General features: G+C 39.6%; 1 protein-coding gene across 1 annotated transcript in view; it reads left to right on the top strand.

Annotated features, from left to right (window-relative positions):
- Positions 1-1,694: 1,694 nt before the first annotated feature.
- Positions 1,695-12,079, top strand: part of cxadr (CXADR Ig-like cell adhesion molecule) — a 52,469-nt gene continuing 42,084 nt past the window's right edge. Inside the window, exon 1 of the mRNA XM_029121257.2 lies at positions 1,695-1,866. Coding sequence (XP_028977090.1) covers positions 1,815-1,866 — 52 coding nt within the window. The 5' untranslated portion in view covers positions 1,695-1,814. The remainder of the gene's footprint in view (positions 1,867-12,079) is intronic.

The raw sequence follows: 12,079 nt of genomic DNA on the forward strand, positions 1-12,079 counted from the left end.
CATCGCCGGAAAAAATTAAGAGGCCAATGCACCTTTTTCTTTCCTTTCCAAAAAAGTTGAAAAGGAAGGTTTTGAGGGAAGAACAGAAGGTTTCAAATTAAGAGACCACTGCAAATTTAACACTTCTGTTCCTCACTCAAAACCTTCTTTTTCAACTTTTTTGGAAAGGAAAGAAAAAGGTGCAGTGGTCCCTTAATACCTTCCGGTGCTGTATGTACTCTGTTTATTTTTGATTGGAGAATTGTATGTTACCTTGTATTGTACTGTCCATGGGCTGTGTTAGAATGAGAAATAGTTTTATTTATTCATAGTGCACTAGGATTACACTAGCATTATTGCTACATTCAGGTGCTATTGGACTTCATGGAAGCTTACTTGTGTTTCCATGTTGTGATGTCTCACCACTGATATTTTTTACGATGACTACAATACTTGTTTGACAATTACAACTGTATCAATAGCTGGTCTGTTCATTGTCAATGTTAAGGAAGCTAGCACATTTTAGATGAGTAATGTTAGCAAAGGTATCAAGCTAGCTAACTTTGTATTGGTTGAGGAATTATTCCTCGCTATAAAATCACATGAACACAATTAATGTTGGACTGAAGACCTCCTAGTTCCTATTTCTGAGAAGCATGTGCTAACCACTTAAATTATGAGACATTAAACACATTTTCTAATACTATTCCAATGCTGACTTGATTGATTTGACTACTGTAGAAATTGAAATGTATGTCTTCGTAACTATAGAAATATCAGATAAAAACGAAATAACTCAATATTTTAAAAGTTAAAAGTATATATTTAAATGTTACCAATTGAATTCTGTTGCCAAAGTTTTTACAGTGGAAACATGTTAATTCCCAATGGAAATTCCATTTATATATACATATACAACGATCAGCCATAAACATTATGATCACTGACAGGTTAAGTGAATAACACTGATAATATTATGGCACCTGTCAGTCGGTGGGATATATTAGGCATCAAGTGAACATCCTGTCCTCAAAGTTGATGTGTTAGAAGCAAGGAAAATGGGCAGGCATAAGGATTTTAACATATTTGACCAGGGCCAAATTGTGATGGCTAGACGACTGGGTCAGAGCATCTCCATAACTGCAGCCCTTGTGGGGTGTTCCCGGTCTGCAGTGGTCAGTACCTATTAAAAGTGGTCCAAGGAAGGAAAAGCGGTGAACCGGCGACAGGGTCATGGGTGGCTAAGGCTCATTGATGCACGTGGGGAGCGAAGGCTGGCCTGTGTGGTCCGATTCCAAATGATCAGCTACGGACCACGGAGCAATGGAAGATGGTGGCCTGGTCTGATGAATCACGTTGTCTTTTACATCACTTGGATGATTTGGTGCGTGTGCTTTGCTTACCTGAAGAACACAAGGTACCAGGATGCAATATGGGAAGAAGGCAAGCAGGTTGAGGCAGTGTGATGCTTTGGCAATGTAAGTGCTGGAAACTTTAAAAAAATAAATTTAAATCGTTTCCGGACTATTTTATAGCTGGCTTGTTTACAGTGTTTAAAACAATTCCAGCTAATTGAATGTTCCGTACTGTTTTGGAAATATTTATTGTTGTTAACGCTTGTTATACGGCAGGGGGCGTGAAAGTATCTTGATATGGACTATCTAGGCATACTCCGGAAATCACGTGTCTAGACTCCAGCTCTGCTATGCACCTGCTGATGGAAAGAAGGGATCGGATAGTTTAGATGCTTCGGGAGTGTGGTTGGTTTTGTCAGGAGAACCGCTGAAGTTCCTTACTTAACCATTTTTAAAAGAAAAGTCTTGGATTAGACGGAAATGGATGTCACGATATCCTACCTCGGCTTTGTATTTTTTTGTGTAATCGCAGGTAAGTTTTATATCCACCGCATACTTTTTATTCACAATTTTCGTAAGCGTAAGCGACCAATACACGCAGGTCGTTTCACTCGCTGGCGAGCGAGATACTACTGTCGTGCTGTAATAAGTTTCTTGTTTTCCCACATTTGTTGGCTGCTGTATGACTAAGTAGTTAGGAATATACAAATTTTACTTTTGATTATGCTCATTTAGTTATTACAGTTAACTTGGAATTATTACAAATTACTAGTTTGGCGTAGTTTGTAAACTAAGACTTCAAAATATTACAGCTAGCTGGCAAACACTTGTCGACATCTTTGGGAAGAATCAGAATTCCAAATGTAAGAACGTGGTGTGTAAATTACTGGAATTTGACTTGAACGTGTTTTCCGACGTGGCTTTTTGAATCACCTTATGTATAATAAATTAGCTTGAAACATACAGCTCTAACATTTCGATGAGTTTTGGAACGCTACTTTGGTACAGTAGTAATGCTGTTTTGTATCTGGTAGTTACTGTAGTCTCTGACCTGTTAAAACTAACACGAAAGGGCTTGCTAGTACTGAAGACGTTTAAGTCTGCCATCTGCCAACTGTATTAACTATATCCCCCCTTCCCGCGCTAGACGGTGGTAAATGCGGTAGAGGTGATTTCGTAGCTCAGACAGAAATTAATGACGTTACGGTAGCTGAGTGTCGACCTGATTTGTTATTGAAATCTGTTTTAATGTTACTGTGGGATTGTGTCCTTTGAATAATTCGGCCTCTTTGCTATCTTGAATGCACAATGTGGACTAATTGAAATGTGATTTTTTTTTTTCAAATCATCATCATTCATCGTTAATTATGAGGGGTGATTTGTTGAGGTCCGTTTTCTCCCGCTGCCTTCTAATAATAATATTATCCCACGGTCTTGTAACAACAACGATTTTCAGATATCCTGCCATTAATCAACAGTAGTGGTTAAAAAGATTAGATGGCTCAGATTGAAGCATGCCAGTTGCTGTGGTGTCAATGCTGTTCAAATGTCTGTTGAAACTGTTGAAATAGGTAGGGTATTGACTCTCAACATGTTGTCAGGATGAAACTGACCACCAGCAGGGCAGACCATGCGGGTGGAGTTTTAACATTGATTACCTATAAAATGACAACCCTAAAACGAATGTCATCTGGAATGCACTTCATACAGATTGTGTTATTGCTGGTTAGGTTTTCACTGCTGGAAAAGAATTTAGCACTCTCATTATTTTTGTGTCACTTCAATACTTGTCACTGTCCTGGAATGCTCACTGAAACCGACTCATCCCTCCTCCTTCTCTTACAAGTAATTATACCAATGGCACAGTATAGATGAGGTGTTGCTATCAGTGTTGGTCTTCTGTAGCTCAAAGGTTCTGTGAGCCTTTAAAGGGGAGCTGCCACCAGCTGGAGCCGTGGCCCGGGCAATGACATTCCACTCCATTGGTTACTGATAAACCCATGCAATAATGAAGTGCTTTGTTTATACAGGCAGGCACTGCTGTGTTTATGCCCTGGGACAGTGAGGGTAATGTATTAAGGTCTACTTAAGGGTGTTGTTATACTTTCCCAACAGTGCGTTTTTCTCATGCTATACATTGTTGTACATGAGTAGAGAGGCTCATTACCATCATAATGGCTTCATGGACCCATCATTTTAGGGCACTGTCCCACTTCAGCAGAACAAGTTACTATTTTCTTTCTGAGCCATTTCTTTTTTCTGCCTGGAAGACTGACAGTTATTATGCCTTGTGCTGTGTATGTGTGCTCTACTGACTTCTATGTTGCAAGACCAGCTCTGTGATGAAACAATGTTGGGGAAAAGCATTGTCTGACTGGCTCGAGTCCCATTGGGGTTATGGAGGCTCTCCATGCTACCTTTTCATTAGATTATGCTCTTAGAGATGACATTGCCTACTACAAGCATACGAAAGCAGAGATTTGACACTAATTACACTATTTGAATTCGACATCAAACTAAATAATTTCGTCATCTCTCTAAACGTCAAACCAAATGTCATCTAAGCTAACTATGCAGCGGAATGGTAGACTACTCGATAGACATTTGAATTAGCTGTCAAAACTCTGTCATGCCCACAAACCATCTGCTTAATCGTGGGGACGACATGCCGTGGATCAAGAATAGCGCTCAAGTTAGGAATGATTTTAGAATAGGATATCTGATTCAGGATGTTTTGTTTCACAAAACTAAACTCCCCAAAACTTGTAGAAACATAATTAGAGAATGTTTCCTTTGCATTGGCTTAAGGGGCATTCATATCTAGCCAGTGAGCGAGTCAACCTTGTGGTTATTTAGGCACAAGCTGGCTTCCTTCGAGTACAGAGCTGGCTTGCAAAGAGCAAGAGACAAAGTAATGTTATATTAGAGAACGTGTATTCAATGTGGGAAGCAACATTGAGGTAGTTTTGATTTGCTGAGAGAAATATAAGGGAAACAGGCCCAGTTTGGAGGATTTGCTGTGTGTTCCCTGGGATGGGCTGGGCTTGGTTTAAGAGGTTGTGTGGAAAAGTGTTGTGTTGCTTTAAAATATTGTTAAATCATTACATTTGTGTACTTAACTCTAGTTTGGACTGCTGAGTATTTAGTTGCATACATTACCAAATTGGTTGCACTTTAGAGCTTTCCAAGCATGGCATTTGTCCAATATATCACAAGCTGGGCCCAAATGTGATGCATGGACATCCTCTTCACAAGGGGTTTCAATCCAACAAGGGCTTTTAAACTGAAGTAGGACTAGTGTAGTCTAGCTTTTAAGTTAATGTATCTTTTACTGCTTCATAGGGCCTCCATAACTGCTTAAAAAAACAATTAACTCACAAATATTGGCCAATATAAAGGAAATTTGGTTCCAAGTGTTATTTTTCATTTCTTAAGATCTAATAGACTTTTAAACTAACTAAGGCTAACTTTGCTTACAGAGGCCAGTGTGTTCACAGGGACATCAAGGCTTGTATCAAGGCTGTCCATGATGCTTTCTGTGTGTGTTGTGTCAGAGGCATATTCTTCATCTTCTCCATGGCCTGTGACAGCCCTGTCTAGTCCTGCCTGTGTTAAGCAGATGACTGTAGACATCCTCCAGCCAGTCAGCACTTTGACTGTTTGGTTGAGTTGTGGGGCCTGGCCTTTTATTTTCCCTGAAACCTGAGGAGGTCTCCTGTAGCTCTTGCTCTGTGGCCTGCTCTGTCCCCCCCCATCCCTTGCAGTAGAGGGGTCAGGCCTGAGTCAAGCCTGTGACCTAGGGTAAGGAAAAGGTATGGAATGCGGCAGACCTAAAATGTTGTTACCTGATAAGCTTTCCGTGCTTCAAGGCCCCCACTGGGAGCTTGTTGCTATGATACCTTTGAAAAACAAGCCAGCGGCCTAGGAATGTGATTGGGTGTGGATTTGGTTCAGATGAAACGTTTACTGGGGCTGTACTAGTCTTGGTAGGACTCATGTTTTTGTGAACTGTATGTGAATATGCACACGTGTGTTTCAAAACACTTTCTGCTATTACAAGCGTAAACCTGTATCCCTATTAATCTGTTGAGTTAAAAATTTATATTTTTTAATCCAGATTAAAGCTTATTTATAGAAAAACAATTAAATGTGATGGGCTAAGTCACAGCAATGCTTAAACCACATCCAGAGACAAAATCTGATAATAAAATTTGGGTGAAGTTATTCTTTCTACTAAAGCTGTGTTTAGTATTCTTGTTGCGCATACGATTGTGTGTGCTGAACAAATACCCAGTAGATTAATTATACTAATTATGATACCATTCTGCTAGGTGGGCAGGATACTTTGGGCAGAGGATACTTTGTTGTTTACATTTAATCAGAACGGTTTTGAAGACAGCCTTTAGCTACTAACAAATGTGTTATTTGAATTAGCATAAATGCTAATGGCTACACAAAGTGGTAGAATAATGCGCTACAGACTAAGACGGTCATTGTGACTGCCTATTCAGAATGTCTCAGTAAAAATAATTCACTGATGGATTCTGTTCATGTTTTATACTAAATGCATTTTGTTGATTCCCGTCAAAGCATTGCTTTTTATGAATCACCTTGCAGAATGTTTTGGTTTGTCTATATTATTCTAGTGGTTCCCAATCTTTTGTTTTTTGTTTCTAATGTTTCACTCTTCACTGAGTATCCCTGAAGTATCCCTTCATGTGCATTTTACCTGTAAGCCTATCATCTCATGCTTCTTCTAAGCTGCCCCCTCTGGATAGTCCAAGTTCCCCTGGTTGAGAACCACTGCACAATACCACTATTGTGGTTCATAATGGTGACGTCTTCGGTCGAAACAACTGTTTACTACAGCACTAAAAGTGGATAATTAGGTGTAACATTACACTTTTAAAAGATGTCTTCATGAAGTGTAATTTTAAAAGGAGTAAAACGCTGAGGAAAACTGGGAAAAAAAACCCAATTTGGCTTAAAGTTAAGTGGTTCTTCAGCCTGTCTGGTTTTCTGTTCCACTGTGATTTTTGGTATTAGTAAAACACCTGCAGGAGAACAGATCCATTTCTTTGTTTTTCATGGTTGACTCTGAAAAATATTAACTTGACACAAAAAGAGCGATATGAGTCATGACTGTGCTAATAGTCATACAGGGACTCCGTGTTGATGAGCAGCTTTGGGTTGAGGTCCATTTCTTATTCAGTTCTCGTGACATGGCTGAAACTGTACCAAACCCTCATTGCTTTAGATTGACTGTGTCAGCAGCAAGCTTCACCTCTGCCCGTCCTGCCCCTTACTCTGCCTAAAGCCCTGTCCTTGGAAAATAAAACAAGAACATGTAGAATCTGACACAATGTTGCTGTGTCCTCTACATTCCAATGAGGACGATGGTCCATGAATATTCAGAGACCCAGACGGGACCTTAAATATTTTAAAATACCGGAGTCGTACAGGCCTGCGTTGACTGACTGGTCTTGTTCTCATCTGCCTGGCAATGCGAAACAACTGTGATCCCAGAACCCTTCACCTGAACTGACTTTAAAACCCATTTTATTTAATCATTTAATTCCTATTTGGAGAGCTAGTGGACCATTATGGCGTGCCATTACAGCCAGTGATAATGATTAATAGTTGTTCTTGTTTTCAAGCTCCATTTACAGGCCGGCGTTGAAGCCACTCTATATTCTGAGTTTATTTCTTATTCACGAGTTCTGGGGGCAATCATTTTGCCTGCTGCTGGGACGGCTGCCAAAGTGCTCCGTGAAGAAGACATAATGATAATCCTTTACTTGAACCAAAGGTAAAGCCTGGCTTGGTCAACTTATTGTAGCCAAGAGTGTAAGTAGTCACACTAACATATTTGTTCTCCATTGCATTCTGTAACAGTGTGACTGGTGAGGGGGATGTGAAAGCTACACGTTTTCTGTCCTCCTCTGTGTGTAACCTATCAATAAAAACAAGGTCGCTTTGCAGCTGATTCTCCTCTCATTAGTCATCAGAGGGCCGTCGGTCTGTTAAGACGATAAACAGCCCCGTCACATCCATCACCGGGCCGCTCTATGTGCCGATACACACAGCCTTGCAATGCCCTTTATCCCTAATGACGAGTAATGGTCCCACTGGTGGATAAACCGCTAACTGTGACCGATATGGGATATATTCATCACATAGAAACTCCCCTGTTCCTGTAGGCGAATTATTAGGCTAAACTAGCTAAGATGTTGTTTTGCAAGACAATGATATTAGTTTTTTTTTGACAAATGTATCTTATCTCTTACTGAAGAAGAGTTTCTTTAGAGCCGGAGTATGGGTTTTACTGTCAGCATCAGGATCCTCAGGTCAATTTCACGTCTTCAAACCTTCAGTATGTCCAACTCATGTTCTTTTATCTCTCAATAGAACTAATGTTTGTAACAAGCCCTTTGCAATGAGACTTGTGCTTGCGTCTCTTTCTGAGAAAAGACAACGTACATTATTCTGGACTAAGATGACTGTTTTTACAAGATATCCGATATCAGTCATTTTAAGGCTTTTTGAGTTTGTTTGATCCTCTCTGATGGAAAGTGGCTCCTCTGAAGATTTTGACATTCATCAGGCTGAAAGAAGTTTCTTCAGATGAAGAAAAGGATTATAACTCACTGCTTTGGGTTTATTTCAAAACATATTTGGCTCTCAAAGTCTTAGGGCAGCCTTTGTCTCAACCATAAAAATGCTTGGATAAGGACATCTTCTTATGCTGGCTGTTTGTCCAGGTTATTCTGTTTATTTATGTACATGGTCCCGGTATTCCAGCTTAAAGGCTTCTTTCTTCATTTTGCACTTTGGACTACTACACTGAGCCAGTGGTTGATGTCCTAGAGATGTGACCCAACATGATGTTTGGGGACATCCTAAAAACACTTGTTTTGCAGGGCGTTGTGACGCTACACAATGTGACAGGTTTGGCCCAGGGGACCTCCAGCTGCAGGGGGTTTTAGGCTTTCAGCTCATTCGTATCTGCCAGCTAGATTCTGACCAGGTCTCTTAAAGGTTTCAGGATTGACCCAGATGAATTACGGTGGAATAAAATAGGTTTCAGCTCTGAATGTCCTGTTTGTTGCACTTAACCGAAGAACTTTAACTACCTTATATTCACTGGCATACACAAAGCAACCTTGATTATGCATCTAATTGATGCAGTTATTTAGATAGGCAGAGCCTGTCTGCCTTGAGGCTATTGCAGGCATTCAATTTCTATTAAGATGTGATCAGGTATGTGTTTCCTGTTGTTAACATGTTCACACAGTATTACAGAGCATTGTTTAAATATCGGAGTAGCCTGTTTTTTCCAGCATTACACCCTCCATGCACGACAACTAACAACATTAGGCGTTAATTGCAAGACTTGATTCATTTCCCGGCTCTGAAGATATACATCACATGGCTGAGGTGGTCGGATTTTAGGGAGGCAGGGTTAGGAAGCAGCGGTTGAAGGAGACATTTTTAACCCATTGAGAAACACTACGCATTGTCTACAGCCAGCACGTACATGGGAGAAAGGCAAATGAGCAGACTGACCGTCCTTGATTCAAAGCCCCACTACTCTGGCATTACCCTCTGGCATTGTTATTCATGTCATTAGACATATCATTCTAGTGTTAAATGAGGCAAACTGTAATAATCTGTATTGGTATGACAATGAATATGCTTTCCCTGTTTGTGTTCTCAATTCGGAACACTCAAGTATCATTGCCTCATAGCTGTTTACAAGCTGAGTCTTGGGGTTTGGAAGTAACAGGAACCTCAGAATACAATAAAATGTTTTGTGTTTAGATGAGACAAAGATTAACATTTACCATAGTGATGGAAAGACTTGACACAAAAGGATCTGTCCAGGTTCTACAGCATACCGCACCATTGCTGAAATATGTTGAATGGGATATTACTGGTAATGGCTGCTGCAGAACATATTCTGAAGTGTACAGAAACATTGTCTGCTGAAGGACAAGGCTTCTAATCACATCAATCAATGACATTTATTTATAAAGCACAAAAGTGCTTTTACAGAAACACCCAGCCTTAAACCCCAAGGAGCAAACAACAGTAGTGTTGAATTTCAGTGGCTAGGAAAAACTCCCTAAGAAGACCTATTTTAGGAAGAAACCTAGAGAGGACCCAGGCTCTCTAGGTTTCATTTATCTGTGCTTCAGCATAGAAAACAATGACACCACATACTGTCAAAGCAACTAGGGAGGTTTCAGCGTATAAGAAACCTAGGTGTTTTTGGACACTAATATTCATTAGTAAAACACGTGTATATATAAATCTTCCCTGAAATAATTTTTTAAAATATATATTCTGATTGCAAAATAATTGTTTCTTTTATCAACAAAAATGTTTAGCTTAAAGAAAAATGCTTCCCTTTCCCCAAAATTTTGGAGGGCACTGTATATACATTTCAATTAGATACTGTGATTTTTGACCTAGTTCCAAACAGTTCTATGTCTTTTACAAAGTGAGGAGAAAGTAAATTTTTTTTTTTAAATAATATGCTTATTTAAAATATCTTTGCTTATCATGCAATAATTCTCGATTAGTATTGTAAGTGGATTTAGAAAATGCTTTTTTTAGCCTATTTATTTATATATTTGCTGAAATGAAAGCTTTGTACTTGAATGCTAACTTTACTATTCCAGTAACTGCAAACCCTTACTAGTGACTATCACAAAATATATATAGTATATATATGTATAGTATACTTTTTTTAAAACCTGTACACTTTTGTAATGTATGAGTATAAATAAATCAAGAAGCACTTTCATGTTCCATTGTCCAGTAGCATTACGTTTCAGATTACATTTTTTTTATTAAAGTGAGCTGTTTGCCTGACCGTGTAAGCAGAGTCAGCCCAGAAGAGCGAATGTATCTTACTGAGTGAAAAGAGTGAGTGAGTGGGTGACTGACTTTGTTTGATCCTCTCACGAGGAAAGTTGCTGACTGACTGACTACTTGTTAAATAGCATAGTGGTTAGAGACGTGGACTGCCGTGTGGTCGACCGGTGTTCAACCTCGCAGCGGACAGAACAAAGTATGCATTAGGATTTGTTTAGGACACAAACTTTGCTGGCTACAAGCTTCAGTAGCTACTTTATAGCAAGTCTAAAATATAACTGTTTGCTGTTATGTTGCGACTATTTCTGGTGGATTTTTGAAGCATGCGTCCGTGCATGCTTTTTGGGCGAATATAGACCACAACCCCTTGCGCTGTAAAAGAGGAGGGGTTTAACCGATTCTCGTCTTTTCACTTGATGAAATAGCTTTGGCTGTGTAAAGTTCAACTTCAGTCTCACTTTTTCTTATGACTGTTCCAAGTAGTAAGTAGATACCCATAGGCCTATTATTGGCTAATAAAAGCCATACAGTTCATATATGCAATTTGTGGTGGAAGTAAACCTAATAAGAAATGTTAGTCAGTTTAACTCAATGATTAATGGTGTCTAGCTAAATATTAAAACTTGGGGTGATGGTAATGCATGACAAAATTAGCTAATGTCGAGACAATTTTCTGACAAGGTAGTATGTCCTAATCGGTCCCAATGCTGGCCTACTAGCTTACTATATACAAAATAGTCTGTACTTCACCATCATTCGTGAAGTACGTACTTGGAGTATGCGATTTGAGATTCAGCCAATGCTTTCGATTTCCTTGTAGTTCACATAGTGTAGTTGTTAGCTATTCAGATGTTATTGTATGGAAACCATCTACAGTTATCTTTGTACAAGAGTACACTATATTTCCGTTAATGAATGTTCTGTTGGCCACGTTATTTCCGCAAAAATCAATGGCTGGGATACTTTTTGCGTTTGACTCTATGGAGGTGGACTGTGTTCTTGTGGGAACATCCCAACCTTCAGTATATTGACCCCTGGTCGATTCTCCTCTGAGATGTTCAAATTTTTCACTTTCAGAAATATTTATCTGCTCACGACTTTTCCGCTGTTGCACAACAATCTATATCCACTCTAATACCATGAATCTCATATATTTAAGAGAATAATTCTGTTATGTGACCCTTTTATACTGTTATTGTTTTCTAAAGAAACAAACCAGCCATGGAGTGACTGGAGTCATTGTTTGAACAAGAGTACACTTAAGTTCTGTTAATAAACGTTCTGTTGCCCACGTTATGTCAGCAAAAAATTTAATGGCTGAGGTAGAAGTTGCATTCCTGCTGTTTAAATAGCGTTATGGTTAAAGACAATGTCTGCCACATAGAAAACCGCAAATCGAAACCAGCCAGGGACAACAACATTCATCCTAATTCATTCTAATTGCAGGCCGGCTGAACTATGGTTGCCTGGTAACTTTTTAGTTCTTAAGGCAGTGCATGGAAGTACATACACTTGTATAAATGTTTAATTTCTCCTTTTAATTGGTCTTCAATGTATTTAAATAAATAATTGTAATGACCATTACCCTGATTACTACTGTAGAACATCCTGCATATCCAGGTATTTTAAAATTGGTGTCGCAATCTGCTGCTACCGGCTGCCCTCTCTGTCTTTTAACCTTGAAGAGCTAGGCCCCCTCCCACTGGCACACTCACGCTTTATGACTATGGGCGAATATGTAAGGGGATGATGACCGGACATCTGCTGGTTCCCCCTCTGGGGAAGGCTGAGTTCCTGAACCACGGCAAGGTCATTAATGTAGTGCATCTGACAGCCACCAGCCGCCATGTCAGGAAGTCAGCAGC

The sequence above is a fragment of the Esox lucius genome, chromosome 7 (assembly GCF_011004845.1).
Source record: "Esox lucius isolate fEsoLuc1 chromosome 7, fEsoLuc1.pri, whole genome shotgun sequence".
NCBI lineage: Eukaryota > Metazoa > Chordata > Actinopteri > Esociformes > Esocidae > Esox > Esox lucius.